We start from the raw sequence: 27372 nt of genomic DNA, 5'->3' as shown, positions 1-27372 counted from the left end.
TCCTAATTAATTTCTTCATAGCTGACATAGCCAAGAGGAGAACATGTTTGTATTTCCCACAGATAGATGACAAGCATTCAAAGCCATAGAAGTTATAGGTCAATTCTTTGTTTCTAACATTCACAGAACGTGTGATAAGTCAGAGCAAACAGTGAGAAGTACAGTGGGAAAAAATGTCTAAGGTTAAACCCATTTCAGTAGGTGGGTGGTTGGAGATCCTGTTTCTTCTCATGTTTATGGAAGACCTGAATTTGGATCTGCCTTAGCCTTGTTTGGAAGTATCAACACGCCCCTTTTGCCTACAAGAATGGCAGGACTAGTTCTCCTTTAATTTCCTTTCTTTTGGAAAGAACCAGGCAGAGAGCTGTTAAGCAGCAACGGCATGATCAATGCCAGCAAACCCAAGTGCCAGTGACTAATCTTTGGTATTGTACGTTCATTCAAAAGTACATACACTATAGCTTTCCATCTAGATACCCTAATAGAAGCAAAGATAGATTAAAAAAACCAAAAGCAAACAAAAACATTGCAAAGGCAAACAGAAACCCCACTAACTAGCCAATAAATGTGGAAAGGAATCAGATCAAAGGCTGTGAAAATTCCCACCTACTCCGCATGATATAACATGGCAATAATGCAAAATGTCAGTAAGAATAGACAGCCGAAGGCCACTCCTTAACCTTGAGAACAATTTACATGAATGCTACTTAGAAGTGCCTGGTTTTCACATTTCTTTTGTATGGCCACTTCTTAATCGTTTCCATTGAGTTCATTGGGATCTATACACTGAATATTAAGCAAATCTCAGTGCTTCTTGGAGCCTCTGCCTACAGATAAAAGTACTTTACTTTCAGGGGGTTTTTGTTTTAACAAAGGGGGGAAAAAAAGCCAAAACCAACGCTGTTCAACATCAAGAAATAGACAACAAAATGTTCTCTGCTGGGTTTACACAGCCATTTCATTAAAGAGAGTACTTCCTCCCCAGAGTTAAGTGAGACAAGTCTATTGCTGCGAAGGAAGGACATGCTGTCAGCCAGTAGCTACAGCAAAGCACCAACTGCTCCTACCATCTTACCTGCATGAACTATTACCATCAACTTTCTTTACTGTTAGTTTTAGAGTCCTTACAACAGCAGCCACAGGCCGAGCAAGAAAAGACAGAAAAAAAATCAGACAGGAGCAAAAGAAAGACAGAGGCAGAAAAAAAAAATAACGTTTTAGATTTAGAGGGAAAATGTCACAAACTATACATTTATTTTCAAAAACAAAAGAATGATAAATGTACAGAATTAAAATAGACAAACTTGCTTCTAGGGACAGATGCTCATCAGAGAAGTGAACTGCAGAGATTAACTGGAAGAGGTAGTCATGTTTTCACAAAAAAACCTATTTTTTGCATGACTTAGGGCTACCATGAAACCTTACTTTCAAGCAGCACTTCAGCTTTCTGAGCTCTGACAGGAAGAATTTAGATTTTTTACTTTCTTCCTCCCAGCTCAAAGAAGCTGTTTTCACTGTGCACTTACATGATCTTAAGAACTCAGTTTTGTAACACAACACATTTCAGCCATTGGTATCTAAAACTAATTGGTATCTAATATGGCATATGGAACATGCTTCCAAAAAAAGGAAAGGTACTAGAAGTAGAAACTGTTTCAAATGCATTACATTTTCTCCTCAAAATTGCCATGATAATGATTAGCATATGGATCTTACAGGGCAGCAAAAGCATATTCCGTTTGCAGGATTAGCCCTCACTAAGGTATTCAGTATCTGCCTTCACAGTAGAATTTTACAGCTTTTGTTCCCTGGAGTTCGGGGGGGGCGGAAAAATCAACTTGATTTTAACAAAATGCTGATTTAAGTTTATTTTGCCTTAGCTGTGCTAATTAAATTCTACAGGCTTCTTTTTCCTCCTCTTATTTCAAAGCATACTTTATTTCAGATGTTTAAATCAAATGAAAAAAAATGTTAAAATCAGCTACAGCAGCCACAGAGAGTAGAAATAGCAACACATGAATCTTCCTGCATTCTTCTCTGAACACATAGATGGAATAGGGGTGGCGGAAAAAAAAGATAGCTGCCTTAGAATAGTAGCAAGCACACAAGTAGAGGGTTTTGTTGCAGACACATGCTTACCCTTCTTTAAGCAATATAGGTTGCTCTATGCTCTTGTGATCTCTTCTTCCCGAAGATGAAATTAGATCTAGAAACTAAAAGGTGAACAAAAAACAGAGATAAAAATGACAGGACTGCACTATCCAAATTAAAATCTACAGCACACAGCTACAAGAAAATATTGTAAAACCAGTTAAACAGAAGGTAATGGCAGAAGCTTGAGGAATTTGGGAGGTTTCCTCAGTTGTAAACTAAAAATAGCACAAATGTGCTTAAGCAGAACGACTGCAGATGACCAACACCTCTTGTGCTTCTCCTTTGTTATACATATCTTTCACCTCCTTTTGCAGCATCCTATGAAGCACACAGGTCTCAAGCTCTAAGCAGCAGCTTGTTAATCCAACATAATCATTAAGCAGATGCAGATCCAAAGAGATTCCACTATTGACATTCACATAATTTGATAAAAGTTTCTTGAATATTACAGTAATCAACCTGCTTTTTCCAGCATATGCTTTCTAGTTTACAAACAGTATGTATTACATTCTAGGATTCTGAGCATCAGCTTCAACAACACAGCAGGATTTTTAGAACATCCACATGCATTACTTACATTTTTTACTGCATCTGCATATTTCTGCTCATTAAAATAGTCATAAAAAGTAGCCATGTAGGATTCCTTGAAATTGGCCTGAAATACAAAGCCAAAACCATGCATATCATGATAAGAGTTTATACAGAAAATATTATTGTTAACAGCAGTAGACCATGAGGCAAGCCACTGCAGAAACGCAGGGGTTTTTTTTTCCTGGCCAGAGGTAAAAAAGTAAAGGGCTACTTTCATGTTGTACAACTCATAGTTCAATAGTACCAAATTTTTATTTCAAAAAGGTAGCAGAATGCATTTCAAATGTTCAGTAACTAGTTAACAATGCATTTTTCAAAAGCTTAAAACTTCTGATTCGGCTTTTAATCTTGGTCCTAAAAGAAGCTGACAAAGTGTGAGAGAAAGAATTCTATTGTCTCAGAGGATTCATAATTGAGCTACAAATTTATCTACAGTTGCCTGCGTGAATTCTAACAAGACCATCAGCAACCCCAAATTACCACCAGATACAGCAGTGTGGTGACTTAGTTATACAAGTTTTATTTCAATCAGATATCCAGAGCATGGGCATCTAGATCTAATCTCACCACTGACTCTCAGAAAACTAAACTGGTACAAAACCAGAAGCATAGCCCTTCCGCTTACTGGGCAGTTCTTCTCAGTTGAGCTTTAAAATGCTGAAACAATCTGTAAAGCCCTGCTGATCTGCTATCATGTATACCTGCAGCAAGTGGAGAACTTCATGGGTTCTCCTGATCACTACCTTTCTTCCAGAAGGAGGGAATGAAAGGCCCTGGAACAGACTTCTGGGTTGGTCACACAATTTTACTTTACTGAAATCTAGTTCAGATTAAGACAGATTTAGTTTTCCTGTGAGCATGAGAGGCTTATAATCAAAGCAAACATAAACCAGTTTTGTATAAGCCTAGTGCAACTCAAGCACTTTAAAGGCTTAATTACAATGAACGATAAAAGATTAAAAAAAAAAAAAAAAGGAACTAACTTTCCTAAATTAAGCCTTTAAATGAAAATGACATACTTACAGATTTAGATTTTGATAGGCTGCCAAGTGTTTGAATGGTTTTAGAGATAAGAGTCAAAGTTCGAGAAGTCTGAGGATCCTAGGAAAGGCAATAATATTATACAGATTAGCTATTTAAAATATGGAATAGAGAAAGGTAAGCCACAATTCTTCTTTCTTACTTCATTTGAAGAAAAGTAACATAAAATTAGAAAAGATGCAATAAAATACCAGAGAAAAAAAGTTGCTTTTTTAAAAGGCTTTGGACTCTTAAGCCATTGTGCTTCATAGCTATTCTATTGTTCTTCAGAGAACCAAAGGCTATCACGTGCAAAACAAAAACAGAGATTTCTATCTTGAAGACAGTCCAGGTCCTCCCCACTCTCAATAAGAACTAGAAGTCTTGAATGAGTTGCTTAACATTCAAAACATTTCCGACATTGCTGACAACCGAGCATTAATGTAATGCGGCAAAACTGAAGCAGTGACCATCTTTCCCACAGCAGCTTAAACCATCTTTCTCTGTCTTTAAATTTCACTGTTCTTCCCATACTCCCAAGTTCTTCACATACTCAGTCATTCAGCGTATGCTTCCTATGCAAGACAGACACAGCAGAACTTTAAACTAACAAAGGTACTTCTCCTAAAGGCTATTAAAAGAACTGAAGAAAGAATCTTGATAGACAGCCTATGGTGACAGAACCATATACATAGTTAGAAAAAATTGATATGGTACTTACTGGATGGTGTGGTGTAAGCTGAAAGAGGTTTGGAGAAAGAATGGCAGGAGCAAAGAATCTCAGGAAAATAAAGCTGCTGACAGCTGTATACCTCACATCTAGGTCACCTATTAAAAAAAGACCTCTACTCAGCATTCCAATAATACTTCCTTAAAAACCTTCTGAAATTACCAGAATCCCTTCAGAAAGCTAACTCAAGCATGTGCTGCAAGTGTCTGTATTTGGAATTACAGGATGAACTGAAGATGGAGGATTTGGAGCCAGAGATCAGCTAGCGCAAACCAAGGAAATGTCAATGACAGCCTTTTAAAAAGAAGAGAGTTCACGACACGGGCTATGAGGAGAACACCACTCACTTTCCCACCGCACAGGGAATTTCATACAAACATCCACTATTCCATCTATGCAGCTGAAGTATGATGAATAATTTACATATTTTATGAAACGTTCAGCACAGAGGCCAGCTCTAGGTAATCTAGTTATAGCCCTGGGCACAAGTGCTGTACAGATTCTTAATATATCTATTCCAGTTGGTAGTTACAGAAAATACATTTTACATAAAATAAACAGCACAACAGCACAGCCAATGGCTTTCTGCTTGAGCTTCCCTACTATGAAGTATCTGTTTAAAAGCTGAACTTGTATTACTCTCTCTTAAAACTTCCTTATTGTAATCTGCTTCCCTTCATGAAAATACATAGGTTGGTGGTTTTGCTCAATTCCAGTTCTACATTGTCCCCTCATTCTTGCAGAGCCAAAACAACTAGGAGAGAGCAGAAAGAATTCTCTATTGACAGCCAGAAAACCTTTGCAGTGCATGGCCTCCTAGGGCAAAAAGCTTGCAATAACTCAAATAATTTACAGATAGATTGGCCTTTATTACAGATTGGCATATGAGCAGAAAACAATTCAGCTGCATGGAGCCTGCAGAATGAGCCATTACAAAAACCTGAACATTTGAAAACTGAGCATACTTTGCACATATTGAAACATACATGCCATCGTAACGCTCTTTTTAAATGCCATTTTTCTTTGAAAGATATTCAAGGAAAACTCATACAAAGTCATGTTCTTTGCTGTTTTTTCCTGGATTATTCATTCCACATTAATACATACTCCAAATGGTATTTTTGATAAGCTGCTGCTCAGTTATTAAATCCATCATGGATCAAGCACACTGCTGGACTACACCTACATTTAAAAGCTATCAGCAATGTAAAATAAAACGATATATACAAACTCACCTTGAAACCTTTTGGCAGCTGATTCTCTCAGTGAAAAGAAAATATCACACATCACTGTAGGGCAACTTACACCAGATTTTGTAATTACAGTAAAAATGCGATCAACATATTGCCTCAGATTTTCCTGAAAAAGGCAATGATTATGACAATATTAGCATCACTTACCGCTATGGAAAGCTGTATTATTCCTGGGTTTATTCATAATGGCATTGTTACAAGATTCCCACTTCTAAACAACCTCACACTCGATACTCTCTTTGATAAGTGCACATATTCAAGTACCAGAGTAAAAATATTATTCCATATCAAGTGATATGGCTGTATGGCATATTGTTCCTTTTCACAGCACCATTTTCTATGTCACCAGTGGAGCGACAGGCTAAGTTATCCTCAAGGGCAGGGAAGAAGTGATTAACATTCTACAGATATTGTATTTATAGCATAATGTAAATCTGTTGTAAAAATAATTACAACAGTCTGTGGTGTTAAGAAAGCCTTCAGTATATTCTAATGAATGACAAAATTATTTGCAACATCAAACATCTGAGGAACTCAGTTAAAACTTGGTAGTGTAAATAGAGATTGTATCTTCAAAATCTAATGCATACCCTGTTATTTTCCAGGTTTTCACCATCCTTTAATTTCACAGGATCAATTTCACAAGGTTTATGGACCTGACAGATCTAGGAAAAAAAATATAGTGAACATTCAATATATTCGTTTACATTCAAGTAGAAAAAGATTTGTAAAAAGCATAATCTGTTAGGTTTTTTTGAGGTAAAAGGCCAAAGGCAACTTTATAAATTTTTGTATATGTATTTTTGTTGTTTTGACAAAGCACTGAAGGTAAATTACATGCGATTTCTTTTTTCCCCCAAAAAGTAGCATTAATTTGTTCAACCCTTTCCTTCAACTAAAGCGCAGAATTTTTCTGTAGGCTCCCTCAAGCAAGGCTGTTCAATAAAAGTCAAATTTTCCCAAAACAGGCAATTTTGAAAGTGTATCTATATTCTTCAACAACTTGACATTTTCTGATGAAACATTAAAACAGCAGCTGAAGAAACTGTCAAATCATTTAAAGGAAGTCTGTGGTCTGAAAGTACTGTCCAATTACAGCACTAAAATACACCCACAATTCTGGACCGGATAGATAATAAACCATTGTTACAATACAGGCATCACATACAGAGTTATCTAGGAATAATTTTATTCCTTTATATCCACTGGCTGAAATGTATTACTTATAGCTTCCCAGCAGCTTTCTGCTGTAGATATTCTTTACTCATCTAAGTTATTACTTTAATACTTTCTCAGAAGCAATAAATGTTAGATTTTATAAAACCGAGTAATTAAATAAACGGAAGCTTTCCTTTTCCTTTAATACAACCCAACTGTTTCTGAATTGGGTGACTCAGCTGTGGCTAAACACACAGGATTTTAATGTAGAAACAGGCTCTTAAGCATTATTCCCACAGAGTCATGTAAAATGGGAAGGAATAAAAAGCATCTGCTCCCTGAGGACCTTTTACAGTGACATTTTATCAAATAAACAGTCTAAACTGCTCTTACCTCATCTATAATTGGCTTTAGTGTAACTTGCAGATAATGCATCCCTGCCAGTTTCATTGTCTCGTCAATGCACTTGGAAGTTAATGAGTTTCCTCTGAAAATGGTGTTTGGGTCTCTGGAAGCGAACAATTTTCTGTAATTTAGTCTCTTTGTAATGAACTGCTAACATATGGAAATAAAAAGCAGTGCAAAGTGACAGAAATCTGGGTTTGAATGCACAACCAAATACTCCTTTTGACACCAGCCTGCCATCAAATGCAGTCATGTACCCTTTTGTGCACTTCCAGGTTACAACAGAAAAGCAGTAGTCATGGTTAAGTCCAGAGGGACTACGGATTTCCTTCTTTGTATCAGTGCTATGTGCTCAGTGCACCATTCAAACACACAGCAACACACAGGCTCAGATCTAAGTGGTTTACAGTATAAATAGGGGAAAACACGCTTGTTTTCATGTGCTACAATATCAATGCAATATCAATACAATATCAATACAATGCTTCAATAACAGCATTAATTTGAGTAAGGAAGGAGGCCATGATTTTAGTTTCCACAACACTGGACATTACACATGACCTACTACTTTCTCCTACAAAATAAATGCTTGTAAACTGGAAAGGGAGAAGGAAATATCGGCTCCAATGACATAGCCATCTCTTCAAAGTGACTTACAGCACTGTCCTGTGATAACACTACTAAACACAGTGCAGATCCCAATTCTGCCCTGAGAACTGAGCCTGCCATGCAGACTCTCAGTTTTTTCTGAAAAGCCACTTGCACAGAATTCATCCTGTACTATCTGCACTATCATGTGTATTTATTTTTTATTTTAGTATTACTTGCATTCTCAAAATGCAAGCAATTTCGTATTCATTCCGTACCTGCAATTCCTTGTATAGCAATTTATGCTATGCAGCTAGGTATATCATCAACAATCTCAACTACAACCTATATGCTCAAATCCTGTGCCTACTGACAGCAGATCAAACTTGGATATGAAGTTATCTGCTTGTTCTTGTAAATGGTTGTGCCCATTTATAAGCAGTGAATAACAGGATGAATGACTTTGCTGGATTCATCATTTTGTTTCATAAAAATGTAAGTTCATTGCCTGTTATAAATGCCAGAAAGCCCTGAAAACAAACACCATCTTTGCTGTTTTATCACAGCAACATGACTGACTAGGGAGCAGCAGACTTCCTCATACTGCAGCAACCAAGCTGTTTCAGGCAACCTGCAGAACAGAAAAATACACCTACCTACAGGAAGGAAAACACTTTATCCCTCAGACACTCTGGGAAAAGAAGTCAGCCCACACAAAGATTTTATTTTGTGCTGAGGAAGCTGTTACTGCAGAGTTAACATCTGTCATTCCCCCTGACTCTCTATTGTCTCTTCTACCATTAGCCAGGAGCACGCCTACATAGGCACAAAGCTTGTGGCAACAAATGTTCTTTAGGACCTGCCTGGTATGAATACTAGATCTTACACTACTGAGCTGTCAGTCCAACTCTAAGCCAAACAAAGTACTTATAGAAGTGACCAGAAAAAAAAATAATCTTGTTTTCTGCTATCTATTGCCAGATCCAAGCCCATCTTTGTTCCTCAGCCTTCTAATTGGAAAGATTAGACACACACAGCTTGCCTTAAATATTCATGATTAGGAAGAAACTTGTCTTTTTTTTTTTTAACAAATTCAACACTTTTACTCAGCACTAGATGATTTATTAGCACACTATAAAACTGAAATGATTTCATATGAACAGCTGAAGGTAATGTAGCATTTCACAGCTATCATCAAATATAATTATGACTGAGAAGAGTGAAACCCCCTGCTGTCAGACCTTACAATAGTCTTGCAAGTAGATTTTGCAAAACATGATGGGAATTCCTCCTAAAAATCAAACTTACCAGACCTTCAGAGCAGTGAAATAATTTATAAAGAGTTCTGCCACTCAGCTGGGAGGAACAGGAACAACTCCAATGTTTTCTTTTGAAATTACATGTAATTCTAGAGCGGAGGATTCTAACACTAGCCAACACAGAGTAGGTGTGATAGCAATTTGGGGTTTGGTACTTACTGAGTTCTCTTCACTTCAGCATTCGCAATGGCACTTATGAAAGGCACAATTCTGCCATAGTGTAAGAAAAGCCTGACCAGAGGTATGGCTGCTTCCTGTTTTTCTCTGCAAACTTCACCCAAAATGTGTGCAGCTGATGCTGAAACAGGCTGAACAATGGAAAGAAAGAAAAACTTTGAGAGATCTTTCCAGAACAAGCATTCTTTCTTTCTTTTCCCATTAGCTCCTTAATGCAAAACCCAACACAACAGTTGCAATGGCCAGTTACCCAAACATGCCTGTACATAACATGGGTGGGCATCACATTCCAGTTTTTGTTGGCTGTAAGTTCTGATCGCAAGAGGGCAGCAATTTAAAAACTGCTGCAGTAGCCTCTTTTTCTCCCCCCTCCATTTTTAATAGCTGTCTTTTCACTGAATGTCACTGTTGCCTGGGAAGCAAGTGAAGAACTCTAACCCTTCTCAGTTTCAAGCCACAGTAAGTATAGAACACATTTCTTGTAGTGAAAAAATAAAAGCACTGTTAAAAGTGCTTAAAAGTATACATAAGGTCACACATGGCCCAACCCTCTGAGATTTCAGGATTACTTCTTGGTTTGTTTTGGTTTTTTTAATTATACAAGTAAATTGTTCCTCTCCAGTAAAGGAAAACCAATTGATCAAACTGAAGTTTACTTTGCATTTTCACATGTAAAATCAGAAAGCCATGGAGATTATGCTGCTGCTAAAACCACTGGTGTTCCTGGGTGTGCCTCTACCCACCATACTGCATGCAGATAAAGATCTCTGCAAGAACTGAAAACAAGCACCAAGGATATGCAGAGCTTAACAAGGTCCTCAGGTCTGAAAAGGAAGAAGCTGAAGTCTCTGGTAATTACACAACTATGGTGCCAGTGAGACAGTGACAAACATTTAGAGACCTCTGTGAGGATGATCTGCAGGTAAACAAGAAGCAGTGCAAGCAAATTACCTCAACATCTGCAGATTTTAGCAGGATGTCTCTAAGTGGACTGTAATAGTCTGAGGAAAAAACATGGTCCTCAGTGTAAACCACATTTAACCTTAAGGAACCGAGGTCATCAGGTTTCAATGACTTGTTACCATTATCTCTAGGCTGCAGGAAATACCTGATATACAAAAAAAAAAGACAGAAAGTTTGTGCTGAAACACAAGATCATCTCAGGCTGTATATGAACACACATAAAACGTACAGATACAATACTTGTATATGTATCAAATTCTTGAGAGTTCCGAATCAGACTTTTTTGATTTGCCAGTTTGTTTTGCACCAAGTGCAAGACGGGAAGTTATGATCATAAAGTTTTATGCAGATATGATTAAAACCCCCCACACTAAAATGATGGCACTGCTGATGAACTGCAGTAAATAATATCACAAAGCCAACGTATTAGAACTCCCACACGCGATACAGACACAGACCAAAATCTCTGATCACATTATCAAAACTTCGTGTTCTTACATTTGCTAAGATTACTTTGGCTTGCTTACAAAAAAGATACAAATTAAATTCATTTAAACTTTATCACCTAGCAGTAATTACTCTTAGTCTTCACAGCAGACATATGTTTCTATTTATTCTCCAAAATAAAAATGTCAAATACCATGCTTCGTAAGAACTAGACTGTCGGAGAAATTTCAGAGGGAGTCTCAGTTCTCCTAGAAACTCGTCTCCAAACTTCAAGTTACTGGCATTCCAAAGATCAACTCTGTAATAAAAACAAATGATTTTTAAAGATTCCTAATAGATTAAAAAAAACCCAAACAAATAATCCCAAACTTATTTCAATTTCTGTTGGGTTTTTTCCCCTCAAGCCTATGAGTTAGTCTCAAAACTACAACAATAGTTTCTAAACAGTAAAGAGACAACCTTACCTTAGTTAGATTGCTGGAGCCTTGCAATTCGCCCCCATGAAACATCAATACAAAAAAATCATCTAGACTATCTCTTCGTTATCTGTACTGTTTCCACTATCCATACTGATAAAAATTCAGGGGGCTGTTTTGCTATCCCAGATAATGGAAAAATATGGGTAAAATGGACAGCAGGGTAAAAAAAGGTGCAGAGATATTTAAGGGCTCCATACTGTCAGTCCTGGTCTAACTTGGGATTACTAGCAGCTAAACATCATCTTTACAGAGTTAGGCTAAATGCCTATACAGTCCTTCCCAGTGCCCTAGTTCCTGGGAAGATTCAAATTTGTTGCACCTAAACCAGTTCTGTACAGATGCTGAGGACAATGCTACCACTCCATACTACCTGTGTATTGACTGAAGCCTACACAATTCCTGGCACTCAGTCCCTCAGTTTGGGAAGTTCTGTGTATGTGTCTCTAGATGATATTTCTTCCCTTTTGCACGCTCTTCAACATTGGGATGTAAAACAACTGCACTGAGCTTCAAAGTACCGGAATCTAACACGGCATTCGTAGACAAAAGCTACAATACCCACCTTAAATCATGGGTCTTAAATGCCAGGGTAGTTCTTTATGTACATATTTTAAGGTTTCTTTTGAGAGGCATTTTTATTTTAAAGCAAGCTCAGATGAGAATTTTGCAGCTAAGTGACAGTCTGCATGTGCCTTAAACTTGGGGGCAGGGAGAGATATTTGGGAAAAAAAATACAGGTTTTCAAATAATAAAACATTTTTAGAAGGGCAACTTTAATTTGCACTAGGTGCAAAGTCATCCAATCATGGACATATTTACGCAACCTTCCTATTCTCAAGCAAGTCACAGTAGGCTCGTCAATGAATGGGTGTCGATAGTCCTGCTAAAGGTTCTGTCCTACCTTATACAAGTGCAGAGGACATCATGTTAAATCCTCTGAGCCTTGTATCTCTCAACTTCATGCATGAAGTTTCATACAGCAGACATACCATCAGCTCACGTTGCATGCCTGCTGGGTAAAGTTCTTCAGACTCTGATATTTTGACAGTATTTCTGCAGGGCAAGAATTCCCCCAAAGGAAAAAAAGCTTCTTTGAAAATTCAAACTCTTCTCCCCTCTTTCTTCATATCTGGATGGTATGTTGCTAACTAATTCAGATCGCTAAAAGCAGCTTCAGGAGGAAAGGAATCTTTTGGGAAGTTTATTTACACATAGTCTAATTTACACTTTATCAAGTATTTACAGGCTACTGGTTTCTAGTTTATCCAAATTCTTTCAAGATGCCCACTAGCCATAATACTTTTAAACACACGCGGCCAAAAGGTGTTCCCCCACAGCAACCTAAGTTACACAAAAAAATCAGTGCAAAGGATTTGTAGGAGAGGAACTAACAACTCAAGGTACATCTTACACAGTAAGCAAAGCAGGCATGCAAATTCTGAAATGATTGTTTTCTGCACTTGGGAGTACAAAGCATAGCAGCATTTTAAAAATCATAATACACAGACCTCCAATTCTAAAAGATTACTGTTTCCCGAGCTTTTTAAAAGGCAAAATTATGGCAAGTGTTTTTCTGAAACTGGTCAGACTTCAGTCACAGAAAGAAAGAAACAGCAGAGAGGGGGAGGAGAAACAATGAATTCACCAGAACATCTGGTCCCTAAGTGTTGATATGCCCTGCAACTTCCTACACCCACTCAAAAGGAGAAACTTTCATAGTTTTAGAGAGAAACCATGAGAGACTAAGCCTCCTCTTTACCCTGTGGAATGGTATTTTTCTCAGGAGAGAAAAAGAAAACAACCCCCCAAACCCATAAATCGTACAATCTGTCCAGAAGGCACGGGGGCAATCTAACTCTGACTAAACAGACTGGAGGAAGTGAGCGGGGGTGGAAGGGGAACCTGAGATGGAAACAAAAACACAGTGTCCTATAAGGGACAAAACCTCTGAGCAAAGAGTTTGCCCAACCACGACTAATACTTTATCTGGTTTTGTCTATTATTTAACTGCTTAATCTTTTCCCAACTGTTTTGTAAAGCTCCTCACAAACTGTTCATCCTTACCATGCTGTGATGTGTTGGTTTTAAGGAATGAAAGATTCTTCTGAAGCTGAGCACCACATACATTATCATTGGAGACATTAATTTCTCCAGAAAATGATACTTAGTAAGTAAAACAACTGTATAATTCCATTTAGTCCAGTAGTAAAAAAATAAGAATCAACTGAAATATTTAAGCAATGTGTAACCACTGTCTACCAATGTCTAGGGTCCCCTCCCAGAGTCACAAAATTACCAGAGGATCCTAGCTTTCATTTAAAGCCAGTGTGTGGCTGGGCATCATGGTTACAAAGACTAGACTGGGATTCCCAAGACATCATTCAGTTGCCTATGCCATCACACACATCCCATGGGATACGGGACATGTTACTTCATACCTGCCTACACCATGCAAAGCTTTGAAGAACTTTAGTGTGGTGCTAGGACTGGGTCATCTGCTGTGCTGCAAGACTGACACCACTGAAGCAGCATGGCACTGAGTCTAGGCCTTTGCTTTCTCTCCTTTGAATTAGCTGCCCTTAAGCCAGCTGCCTTTGCACTGCCTGACACAGATGTTCTCTGAGAAACAAAGTACAGCTCTTGCCCCACTCACGTACAAATAGTTTCCCTTTCCTGTCTCACAGAACCATGGCAAATAAATCCATTAATGGTCTTGTAACGCTGCAATACTACACTAACAGGTTACATGAAGCAGCAGCTGTCCATCAAATTAGAACAGTCCTCATCCATTCATTCATGAACATAGATGTGTCTTGCTTGCTGGGAGTAAGTATTGTTCCCCTTTTCCTGGTCTCCCCTCCTTTCCTTACAGCCAGCTTTGCTTCTAAAGGGACTAGGGAATATTTTAGAAGATAGTCCTCACTGCCTCCCCAGTGGGAATACCTGGGGAGGAAGGGGGTGCCATCATTCTCCCTCAACCTTTCTTCTTCCAAATCCTAGCATAAAGGAGAGGGGAATTTCTCACCACCTGATGGAGATACAGCAGTTTTCAGCTACAGTGCATCCAGATCACCAGATGGCCTAAGTCTCTAAGTTTCAATGTTTGTGATGGTATGACGCATGTGATACCTTTAGGTTTTGCACCTCCTATTGTTTTCTCTCCACTCCTATTTTCCTGTCCCCACAGATACTGTTGACAGGCCTCAGCACACTTTAAAATAGCACCAAGTGGGTGGCAGAGGGTGAGGTGGGGTTGTTTTGTTTTTGAAATCAGAGTTGCTTCTTTCCCAAGCAATGGATTTCACATTTATCGTAGTCAGCCTCGCAAGAAGGGGTTAAAGTCTGGCAGGCAAAAGAGAAGAGAAACTGCCTCTGCCCTAGAGAAACTCTGAGTTTAAGAGTATCCTTTCAGGGAGAAGGACCTTATATGGGTTGCTAAAATTAAGTGATAAAAGAAAACACACTCTCTAACTGGGAGCAACACAGAGCTTCAGGGCTCTCCTGGGAAACTGATGGAGGGAAGGAAGGAGAAAAAGAGAGAAGAAGGAAGGAAGGAAGGAAGGAAGGGGAGCCCAGAGAGTAAAGGCTGAGCTTAATGACAATCACACATTAGTATACCCGAAGCGTATATATAATATGAAGGAGAATAATAAGGATATCTCCCGCAGCAGAACCATCACAAATATTCAGATACAATCTACAGGATGGTGGAGGTAAACAAACATATTCCATGACAAAAAGACTCACCTTGATTTATCAGCAGTAAAACCATGCTTGCCACTTTGAAACCTGAGTCTACTACAAAGTTACACAACTTTGGAAGACAAATCTATTAGTATAAAAAGGTTTATATTACCTAATCTCCATTTTGTCAACTTCATCAACGTCTTCAATATCAAAGTGGGATTTCTTGTTGTAGCTACTGGGTCTTGTAACCTAATAAAAAGGAGGAAACTTTAAAACTTGATCTGATACAAAAGCATTCTGATGTTACTTGTACAAAGCTCTGGAAGATCACAGCCTTTTACTATCAGCAGTGACTTCAGTCCTGATTCTGAAAACATTCATGCACTTCAATAAACATGGTGACTAAACACATTCCTGACTATACAAAAGTGCTGGTTACACAATCATATCCAGAAGTAAGTAGACACTCCATACTGTCTTTACAGAGAAAGGATGTCTTTAATATTACTACAGTACTCTGAGTTTACATTGACAAAAGAAAAAAAATCATGGAAAGGAGCAGCACTTTTATAATCCATCTAGGGAAATAAAAGAACAATTAATAACTGGGTTTTAAATACAGCTGTACAGCTGATGCTTCAGAGTGTCTCAGATGGCCTGAGACACTGAAGCGAAGAGGGGACAGGCCAACGCAAAACCATCCTTAGAAACATTTTACAGTGGATCCAGTTATAATTGGGAAGTTCTGCCTGTCCTGATATCCTGGAAGTCATTTTATCATGCCTATACAAAAAATACCAAGCAGATCAACTGTCCAAGAGATGCTTGCATGTATTATGCATATCAGAGTTTATAGAACCAGGTGCACAGTTTGGCAACCATAATTGCAAGACTGATAACCAGCAAAGCATGGGCAGAAAATAACGGGAAGATAGCTGTTAAGAGTAGAGCATTAGCAAAAAAGTTTTTGTACAAGCATTTCTTAACACTTGTTTTCTAGCAGGATTATAAAAAGACTTTGATGGTTGTATTTTTGTACAGTGTGTCAGAAACTTGAGAAACAGGCTACCCCACCCAGCTGAAACCACAGCAGGAACTGATCAAATGCAAGTGTGTATGATGTGTGGGTTCAGCTCTTTGTTGCACACAGAAGCTGAAATTTAGTATAGGTTTAAATACTCTTGTAGCTTGATACTTCCCAGTCACAAAAACTGGCTTTTACTGTAAACTTGACTTCTTGGTTTTCTACTGCACGTCAGATGCAGATGGTACAAACAAGGGAGGCAAAGATATAGCTGCACAAGTGGGGAGGAACCAGAAGAGATTCTTAAGCACAGGACACTCAACAGAGCCTTTTTTGTGTGTGTGCGTGGGTATGTATGTGTGAGGGAGGCACCATTTTCAAGGCAATACATAAAAACTAAAAGATACTAGCAGCACTGGAGACCAAATGCTCTAGACTAACTGAATCAAGTACACCTGGAAGTCCAAGAGCACAGGGGATTTAAATGTAGCCTACAATTTCAGCAGCTCAGCACAAATCTTTTCACCCTTGCAACTGCTGTCACTGTGGCTTCAAGAAATTATCTTACATATCTGCAAATGACATTTTCTATTACTATTGTGAAGCTAATACTGTAATTTTTCATAAGGAAGCAAACTTTTAAGCCTTTTATTATCTGTAACACATGAGTTGTTAAAAAAAGTTATAGCATAGGTGTAACTTAGAGCACATCCCTTTAAGGAAACACATTTCTGAGAAGTTTTGCTGGAGTCTGCATGTACTAGGTCTCTGTGTTCACCTGTATGACTGCTTAGTGTGCAGATTAATAGAGTTCAAGAGTGGTATTGCTATAAAGATAGCTGTATGAAGTTCATGTATTCCAAGGATGGAACTGGAGATGAGGGACCTCCAGTTCACAGTGCTGAACTAGCTGCCATGTGCCATTTTACAAAGAAGGGGGCACAACTCCGCTGTGCTGGTCCCTTTCTTTAGGCAAAGCAGGCAAGCTGTTTAACACCAGTCATTTTTTTTCAGCACATGCAGGTTTGCAAACAGGTCCGCAGCACTATCTTCTTTGGTTTCCATAAGAGGACCATTTTCTTGTAGCTGCATATAGAAATCCAAGCCCCCTCACCACACTGCAGCTGGAGTGGTGGTGAAAATGGCTCCTGGCCATCAGGTGCAAGTTTCGCTCACAGCACCCCTTAAATAAGCCCTTAGATTTCCCAAACCAAGTATAAGCTATTCTCCTTTCAGAAAATTCAATTTGCTTGTACAAAGGAAAACAGCCATTCACTGCCTTTTACAGATCAGCTTCTTCCTTGAAGGCACGGCAGATCACTGTGTTAGCAGACTGCAGGAAAGGTGATGAAACTGTTTGGAAGCAGTAAGTGACACTGCTGTTAACAGTATGAATCTGTGCAGTTCCATTAGCATGCACCAGCCACAGGTCTGTCCATGTCTCGTTAACGAATGTATTTCCCAGTCATAGCAGTTCTACTGAACCTTGTTCCTTGGAGACATTTAGCGTGATATATACTAACTGCTTTCAAAATGACATAAATCTATGATGGCTTTCTCTGCACTAAGGGTATGTTTATGTTTCAGAGTTCTGGCTGATTCAGACATTTCCCAAGCTCTGCTCTTACCCGCACAGAAAACATTTTGCTCTGAGTTAGCAGAACAACTGGGGCATGGGCTTGAGTTCAGGTTTTGCTTTTGCTGATACTTGCACGCAACCCAGCTCTCAGCATAAAGGCAAGCTAAGCAAGCCTCCAGCCCCCTCCACAACTCCAGCTGGAAGATGCTTTCTGTTTCTCTCCTTCCTCTCCCAATATGGCACCACCTGCCAAGTTCAGTGTTTAAATACCAAACATTTGCGGTTTCCGCGGTGCACAGAAGGCTGAGGAATCAGACAGGTGAAGTTTTGTGCTTTACAGTCTGAATTCCTGGCTTACATTCTCATTAAAAAGCTCTCACTGACAGATGCCGTGAGAACTGCCTATGTTAAGCATAAGGAAGCCCACTTTAGTTTAGTTACATATAGCATCATTCTTGCGTCACTGCTAAAGGCCAGATGAGGGACTTAAATCCTGGACAGCCCTGAGTGAACACACAGACTCCTCAGTGCATGCGGTACCATGGGATCTCCCCCCTGCCAACCATGCCCATGCAACACCTACAGAGCCTCACCGAACCAGCAAACAGGCACAAAGGCTCACTGCTAGCTAAAGTTGAGTCTGCAGGGAAGTTACATCTTTGGAAGAGATGTGTTGGGTTAGCAAAGGAAAGATTACCTTACATAGCTATCCTGGCCAAGCCTCAGGGCTTCCACCGATTTGGGCAGTGAGAAAGTGCTCCTGCCAATGAAAAACTTGCAGTATCTGTTCCTCAAATCCAAATACAACAACGATGCTCATCAACAAGACCATGTTTCTGCTGGTATGACAGACTTTAGATTAGTTGGTACAATTATCAGCTTCTAAGCAAAGATGGCTTTTTTTTTTTTTAAGAGGGGAAGACAGCAATAAACCCCTCAGTGGCCCTGCCAAGAACGATACGTGCGCTTCAGATCTGCACAGTGCAACTGCACTTGTATGGCTCCTCTCTCCGCAGCTCTCCTTCCTGATGTGACTGCCTGTGCCCCCGAACTGATTTGAGAAACTACATGCCAAGGTGCCACCCGTGTCAGCAGCAATTTCTAACACAAATGTGACCTGAATGATGCAAGTCATACGGGCAGAAAAAGCTTTTCAATGATATGCCAACTGCATTGCACTACTCTGACTTTTCATCAACCTTGTTATGCCAGATATGTTCTTGAGGTGTCTACTGAAACAGAACAGTTAAACGTGGACCAGGACTAAGAAGTCCAAGAGAAAAAGAAAAGAGAAGGATACACATACTTTAGAAGACCGAATAAAAAGTTTCAAGAGGTATCAAAATTATAAACACATGCACATATATGTATGGACACACCACAATTACAGCTACTCTTGCCAGAAAGAACCAAAATAAGCACTTTCATCAAAGTTATACTTTGCCTTAACTGGACTTGTTGAAAATGCTCTGTATTAAATAAAGCTGTAGAGGTTTCACCCACTTGGAGGAAAGGCACTGGTATTGCAGCAGACTGGTAGACAGCCAGAACATCCAGTTTAAGTGTATTTTTCCTCTACAGTTTTCAGTATCCCTAGAACATAACCTTCCTCCCTGTGACTGGGAATCACAGGGTGGAGCAGCAATAAAAACAAAGGCTAAAAAAATTGATGTTGTTTTCTTTTTAAATCTCATTTTTTAACTGTTCTATTTCAAAACTCTTCTGGGGTGAGTTGTAATGGAGCACAAAGCCTGCCTGGAAGCCCACCTTGAAGCTTTTCCTGCAGAGTACCTGAGCTGAAGCAATATACTGCTCCCTCAGCAGATGGCTAGTCTAATCCTGAGTACTTCTTTCTTCTGCACCATGCTTTGAAACAGTCTTCAAAGAAGACAGCTGGCACAACATGGAGCAGGATACTGTGCCAACTATCTACAGTATAGTATTTCAGCTTATCACCCGTTCCTTTGAAATACCAACCTCAAAATAAAACACTTCATCAAAATGTGGATTGTTGGTCTTCTTTTTAACTTTAGTCTTTTTGGCTTCTGATCTGAATTAAGGAAAGAAAAAAAAAAGGGTAAGAAACAACATCAGCAGACGTGTGATCCTACAACAGAGCCACTGAGGAACAAATAGTCATCCACTTGATTTATCTGATAAAGCTAGAATGCCATGTGGCTCCAGCACAGTAAGGCATACACACTCGCACCCATTTAACAGAGGGATTCACTGCATGCCTGTTTCTCTGAAGTGGCAGTAATCACAGTTTGTTATCCTGTTTTAAACACGAGTTCTTGATTCTGTCACTCGCTTCATCCAGCAGAATCTTATACCTGTACAAAGCAGCTGGCAAGAATGAGGCCCGAAGGAGCAACATTTGGGGGACAGTCTCAGTCTTGATGTGACTCAAAAATTCCTCATACCCTAACAGCACAGGAGACAGGAAGACTGACATAGCTATTTCTGTGGTTTATGTTTTATAATCCTGGCCTGAGGAATCAATGAATGCTTCTCAGTGGTGTGAAATAATCAAAACCACCCAGAACCATTTCCTCAGTAAGAGTATTTTTATTGCTGTATTACCAGCCTTTTCCCTGCAGCCCCAAGAGCACTTAGTTAATGTTCTGCTGTTGAATTATTATTACGAGCAGTGCTGAGCTCTGTAGGATTAAGTCTCTTCATTTCTACTGCTCTGTAGGAACAAGACATGGCAGACCTCTTTCAAAGCACTCCCTGGCCAGTAGGCCTGACAAAGCTCAGCACTGCCCGTTCATCCTCTGTGGGCAGTGCCATCCACCTGTGCCCGCCTTTTAGAATACGGACATCAAACTGCTTGAAATTGGTCTAGAGCCAGTCAATGCATTTCTCACAGGCCAGCCAACAGCTGTTTGATGATTTCCAAATGTTATGAACCTATGCTTGATATGTTCTCATTACCTACAAGTGAAAAGCTCTGTGTTGTCCTGTGTCACCAATCTTCCCCTACAGCTCTGCAGGCATAGATAAAACAGACACAGATAGAGAGGCGCATCAGCCATGTGGAAAACTGACCTACTAATCGTTTCATTCCAGAATCTATCCCTCATTTCTCATTCAGCAAAGCTGCTTAAGATAGCTGGTAACTGCTTGTAGCAACTGGACAATTCTACGTATTCTTTTACAGAGGTCAAGTAAAGTTGGGTCTAATTCCCAGTGCTGCCACAGGCTTCCTGTGTGACTTGAATGGGCCCATCCACCACCATACAATGTTTTCCCATCTATAATACAGGCATAGAAACAGTTTTGGTCAGGAAGTCTGATAGCTCTCTAAGTACAAATCACACAATAAACAGCAGCACATTTGTTGAAATTTTTATGTTTGGCATTGCATAAATGCAGCAGAATAAAGCAGCTTTCCCACTCTAAAAGGAGAGGCATTGAAAAATCCAGAGAGGAGAATGATGTACAGATTAAGAATATCCCACTGTTCCTAGGAGGAGCTGAGAGATCAGAGAGACTAATCGCCTCCAGGACGTAGGGCAGATTGCCTATCCCATCTCATCAGTCACACTTGCCAATCAACCTCTTCACTGATAAGCCCATCTGGGAAGGGACTGGGAAGCAGGATGTAGAACAGGAGGCGATTAAAGCAAGCACAATTATTGGGCAATTACAAAGCAGTCAATGGGAATAAGCTGCATGCTGCTTGCTGGAGATAGGAGGCAAGCCTTCTCCCCCCATCAAAAACCAGATAGGAATAGGATGAGGCTGTGCTGCTTATTCTGAAGGGAAATACGTTATCAGTTGTCATACACAGCCAGTCTCAGGGGTAGAGGGAAGCAGACAAAGGTAAGTTTGGACATTCGAGGATACAAGGTTAGTCAAAAAATCTTACAGTATCCATAATAGCCACCCAGTAACATCTGAAACAAGTTACAGGCTTAAAACATCAAAGCGTACAACTCAAATGCACAGCTCACTAATGGAGATAATGCACAACACACCTAGACAAACATGAAGAATATAGACCAGTCTCACTGACTCCTCTGCATGCAAGGTAAGAATTTGTCAAGAATGCATCTTATTTACAGTATTTTCAATAAAACTATTTCAGTAAAACATTAGGAATAAGCCATGCTACCAAATCTGATTCTCTGAGGTCACAGCAGAGCTGTTTTGTTTCTAACATGGCACATACATAAAAGATGACTCTAGATAATCAGAAATAAAACAGTGACATCCAACAACATGGGAAATTTTTATAACAGAACAGGAAAATTTAATCTCAAATTTTAACTGAAGAGTATTATGCATAATGTCATTACTAAAACCTCATTCGAATTTTATCCATGCTATTATGTTTGCATATATCAAATTATTGGACTGAGCCACTTACAGCTTTCAACACACACATTAATTTGCCACACCTACAAAGTTAAAAGACTCCAAATATTCACATACAAACGTGCATACTCTGCAAGTTGTTGATGTATTCAGCTTTCTCTTCTGCCCCTGCCCAAAATAGGCAATAAATTTGCTCAAAAACTGGTCTCCAACTGTGAGGTGAGAAAATGCACAAATTAAGCCTAACCACAAATTATATACTCCAGGATATTCAAATTATTCAGGGATTATTCAGACCTTTACATAAATCAAACCTGAAACAAGCCTCAAATTGCTTACTCTAGTATAATTCAGTAGTTCATACATGCACACACCAACACTTAACATATTCTAGTGGTGTCTAAGTACTCCCATCTGTCCATCTGAGAATGCAGATTTCCAATAGACAAAGGAATCAGGAACCATCCTTATAAAATGGAAGCTCTCGCATGTGCAGCACTTGCCTGGAGGGTCCTGCTAAGGTAACGGTGGCATAGGGATCACATTGCCCATTCACAATGGGAAGCCCTTGGCACTCCAAAACTCTGGAAAAGAAGAAAATGCAGACAAACAAATTAATGAAACGGGAGGAGGCTGGAGTGAAAATAAAAGCAATTCATTCTCATCCTGTTCCCTTTTCTAATACTTTACACTAGGGAATTGAAATGTCACTATGCACAAGCCTTTAATTTATACCTAAACTTGAAAACACATTTTGGCCTGAAATACTAACTTTAACGAGGTCAAAAATACTGTTAAATTACAGAGAACCCTTCACTTGAAGGATTCTTATTATGCAAGTACAACAACTTAAGGTTCATGAAATAAGAGTCTGCTGTCAAGATGGGAGCTGTCAGCACTGTAAAACTCTGACAACTTATTCACCAAAAAAAAACCAACCAGAATTTACTTCTGTAACAAAAGACTAAAAAACCCAAACAGATGGATCTCAGCAGTAGTCAAGTAATTTCTCAGAATCGTATTCATGAAGGCCTCAGTGTCCTTGGTAAAATTTGGCATGGGCTTATTTGTAAAGGTGAGTTAGCTACAGATCAGGAAACAGTACGACACAGCCACCTTTCTCCATAAAACCTTTAAGTAGCAAAACTGAAGAAACACATTCAGCAGCTCTGCACTGAAGAAGTCAAAGAGACACTGGAGGGACAAAACGGAACAAACTGGGCTTTGGTTCAAGCCATGGTGAGAAATCTGCACTTTGGCACTCTCATTTTAACATCTCTTGGGGAAAAAAAGAAAAAAACTATCACAACCTCAAAGTGACAAAATATTTCATGTTTCACAAGTTAAAACCTAATGAGGAATGCAGCACCAATTGGAAACAAAGGCAGACAAGCCAGATGCCAGGACTCTCCCTCTGCTTCCAACAGGTAAGCCTCTTGTATCTACGCAATTACAACTGGAAGATTTTGGTGAAGATGATCTTTGAAGCTGTTTGGGCAAATGAGCAGTACTACACTCGCAGTGTGAAATTTCAGTATGCTGCAAGATCAGCAAGAAAAGTAATACCCATTTTACTGCTTTCAGTGACACAACTTTGAAGCACAAAAAAAAGTAGTAAAAAAATCAACAGAGAAAAATTCAATAACAGATAGTGCTCCACAATTTTATCCACAAAGCAAGTTATTTGGTGACATATGATGTGGACTTCAAATACAGTTTAACTAGAGACCTATTTCTTACTCTGCATAAAGGGAGGAAAAAAATTAATATTCTGCTCCAATATAGGAATCAGTTTTGTACCGGAGGAGGTATTATCTAGACAGTGTGATCTTCAATCTTTGTGTACTTCTAGGACTCTGTGAACCTAATTCTGATTCCTGTTTTAATAAAAGCAGTCCTTTCAAGAATATGCAGACAAGAGAAAGTGATCCCAGACAGCACGATTTACACTTGAGGACATGCAGAGTTTATAAACCACTACACAATCAAATCACAAATGAATTTGAATGATGGAAAGCATGAAGTTATCCACACACAAAAAATATGCATACCCTAATTATACACACATACAATGATAGGATCTATTCTAATATTGCCACAAATTGTTATGTTTTTGGTAGATAGTCCTCTGTCGTTAACACATCGACTGTCAGCAACAGTTAAAAAGACAAACAGTATCATTAGCTGACCAGAGAGAACACAGCAATGTAAACTGTTGGGCGCTCGATTTGTATGTGCTTTACCAAACACATGGAGAAGAACAACATGATGACTTCTAACCTCTCATGGCTCTCTCAGATTTGTTCACTCCAGCTTGGAAACAGAAGTTATCCATCCATGAACAGCTTACAAAATCATGGATGGTCTGAAGAATATTTCCTCACAAAATAAGAATTAAGCAGCACTTAATGAAATTACCAGACAGCAGGTTTAAAATAAACGAAAGGAAGTACTTCTTCCACACAATGCCTCATGAAGTTGCAAAACTTACTGCCATGGGATGTTGCGGAGGCCAAAAGAATACATGGATTTAAACCAGGACTACATGAGCTCATGGAGTGTAAGTCTGTAGACAACTATTAAAGCTTAATGGTCCAGAAGCCTCCTCCAGCTCAGGAAAACCCAAATTGCTGATTGAGAAGGGTATAATGCTGGAGCAATCATACCATATTTGAAGTATCACTCACCATCAAATATTAGAAATGGTACTAAGCTAGACTAGAGGGGGCATTTAACACAGTAGGGTAGATTTATGTTCTCCAGGGAAAAAAATAACCAAAAGAAAACAAGAAATACACAGCTGTTCTCATGCAGTCATGATGACTTAAGAGTGAGACCTTTCTTTTCTGCAGTTGGGATAAGAAAAGCAAAAGCAACCTTGAACGAAACAAAATGTGGGAAAACAGGAAACAGACACCGACATAAACTATATCCCAAGCCTTTCAGGTAGTTTAAAAGTGGAGATCAAGGATGCTGGAGAAAGCAGGCAAAAGACTGAAGACCTACGATTTTGAGGAAGGAAGGTTATGTCTGGAGAAGGGCTCATTTTGGTTCTTATATCTTACTGAGCATTGTAGGGAGAGACAATAAAATTCATCAAGGCACAGGTCTGGTTGACTCATGTTAGTATACACTCATTAGCTGCAGGAAACTGTAATCCTAGAGCTGCTCTTGTTCAATCATGGGAAAGTTGCTAGCTAAATTAACACTCCTCCTCTTCCAACCTGGTACCAAAATACTGGCTTTAATTGGTAAGCAGGGAAAGAGCTAGAACAAATTGACAGCTACTCAAAAGATGATAAAATGAAGCTTCAATTGTGCCACACTGTACCACATTATTAAGAATGACAGTTCATATCTGGATTAGATGAAAATACATACAAAAATGTATAATGAAGGTATAATCTTTGAGAGGGGGACATGCTGGGAAGCAGTGAATAAAGCCGGTAAAAACGAAATGCCTTTGCTCTCATCTTCTGCAGAACTAATTTAACATACATGTACTAGGATAATGAAAAAAAAAAAGCTAAAGCAATCAAGATTATTCAAGAATTACGAGCCAACTCATCAAGCCCCACAGGAAAAATGTCTGGTGGCTGCTACAATCTTTTTTGCCCAACTGGTAGTTTCTGATCATTAGCTGTCTCGAGTGCAGCTGTGGCAGGGTGAGCCATCCCTTGGAGCTAGCCTGGCTGGGCTGGGCTAAGGTTAGTGCTGGGTCATATGGGAAAACTCTCAATGCAGCTGCCTCACCATATTTTGTTTGTGGTTTATAAAATTAACAGGTTTCAAGGAACAAGACATTTCAGTTTTCAATGTGGTTCATGACCAAACCTTCAGAAGAGTAAATAAGCTACGGAAAATTCCCAGAGGGCAAAAGAAAACCTCAAACCCAAACATGCCATGAGCATGCCCTCTTGCCTTGAAATTATGTGATTACAGAAGTTGAGAGGGAGGCAGGGAAAGGTTTTGAAAAAGAAAAGATTTTTCAGTAAAGACTAAGCAGCTCACATCTGACAGCACAGGCATTCCCTCTGCCTCAGGGTTGCCAACCAAGAGCTGTAGGCTGTAGTTTCTGAGACTGCCCCTACACAATCACACTCTAAACCAGGCAAGATGATCCAAGCCTGTGGGTGTTCCACACCCCTGCCCTGGAATAGCAAAAATTACTTAAAAATTATAGCCTTTCTGATTAGTTTGGGATGCATATGTGTCATCGGCATCCTTGTGGGCCAGAACGGACAACCAATGCAAAAACAGACACGGAGACAAGAAATGAGAGCAGCCATAGCTATTCTTAAAACATGTATCTGTATTTACTGTTCTTCCAGACTAAACCACTTCCAGTGTACCTAGTCAGGCCCAGTTCTTCCCCCAGTTTCAACCCTAGGTAGGGAACAGCACACCATTCCCATTCTCTTTTGTCAAATCAGACCATTTTTTCATTGTGACTCCACAGAAAAAAAACAAACAAACAAACAAAACAAAACATCTTCGTTTCTAGTCAATCTTGGTTTTTTATCACTGTACATAAGCCATCCATTTTAATTGCTTTCACATACATACTGGGTTCCTGGGATCAATCTTAATGCTTGGCAAGTCTAACAATGTATCTTATTAACCTTCTACTTCCAGCCTCCACTTGTTCCACCTCTCTTTCATTTCTTTATCTAGCGGCTTTGTCCCATCTCATATGTGTGGTTTTTGGCTATACTCGGATTTTTCTCTGCGTCATTTCAAAGACAACAGACTTCCTCCTCCTCACTTGCTCTAGTGATCTAATTATTACTTGAACACTCAGTACTTTGTGTGGTAAACCTGACCAGACAGAGAAGTATCAACATAAAAGCAAACTTTGTGGCAGATTTGTCAGAACTGTCATCAAAACAATGCATCTTTTGCTCATGCTAAATACTTGTTTGATAAGGTCGTCTTACAACATACGTACTACACCCCAAGTACCCTGCTCTCCAGGGGTAATGGAGCACCTCTGAATAGTCTCACTTTGTGAATGGGCTTCTTAAGGCACATATAATAGGCTATTAATCTTCAACTTCTTAACAGAGTATTCCAGTCTCTAGTCTGACAGTAAAGAAGTGGTGTTTCTTCTTTTCTTGCCACATTCAGTTCCTTCTTGAATATCCTTTTCTTTTAGTGCAGCCTTGCATCATGAGCTGAGCTCCTTACTCATTCCCAGTGGTTTATGAGGAACTTTGAAGTAATGCTGCACGATAGACTTCCATGTGCACCTTGGCTAACCTCACATCTTTGCTGGTACATGGTAGCTGCTCTCAAATCAATGAGCTGACTTCTGTTTTCCACTGCAAGCAAGAACTGTTTCCAGGCCTCCTTATTCCCCTGGCCTGCATGTGACCAGGGCCTCGCTAAATCAACCATATTCATGTGTTTTAGAGGGACTTTGCCTGGATGTACCTGCACCTACCACTACTAAGCACAAACGTGCTGTGCCTAGCT

General features: G+C 39.4%; 1 protein-coding gene across 2 annotated transcripts in view; it reads right to left on the bottom strand.

Moving 5' to 3' along the window:
* The window catches only part of RASA3 (RAS p21 protein activator 3), a 130716-nt gene that overhangs the window by 11835 nt on the left and 91509 nt on the right, over positions 1–27372 (bottom strand). For both annotated transcript variants that reach the window (XM_030473698.1, XM_030473704.1), the window contains exons 6-18: positions 22401–22481; positions 19552–19624; positions 15141–15220; positions 10999–11103; positions 10347–10503; positions 9378–9526; positions 7300–7414; positions 6339–6413; positions 5731–5854; positions 4487–4593; positions 3769–3846; positions 2732–2809; positions 2140–2213 (exon numbers count right to left, since the gene is read on the bottom strand). In XM_030473698.1, the coding sequence (XP_030329558.1) occupies positions 2140–2213; positions 2732–2809; positions 3769–3846; positions 4487–4593; positions 5731–5854; positions 6339–6413; positions 7300–7414; positions 9378–9526; positions 10347–10503; positions 10999–11103; positions 15141–15220; positions 19552–19624; positions 22401–22481 (1296 nt within the window). The remainder of the gene's footprint in view (positions 1–2139; positions 2214–2731; positions 2810–3768; positions 3847–4486; positions 4594–5730; positions 5855–6338; positions 6414–7299; positions 7415–9377; positions 9527–10346; positions 10504–10998; positions 11104–15140; positions 15221–19551; positions 19625–22400; positions 22482–27372) is intronic.

This window comes from Strigops habroptila, chromosome 2 (genome assembly GCF_004027225.2).
Source record: "Strigops habroptila isolate Jane chromosome 2, bStrHab1.2.pri, whole genome shotgun sequence".
NCBI classification, from domain to species: Eukaryota; Metazoa; Chordata; class Aves; order Psittaciformes; family Psittacidae; genus Strigops; species Strigops habroptila.
The sequence above is the reverse complement of the archived record's forward strand: the minus strand, read 5'-3'. Positions and strand labels throughout refer to the sequence as shown.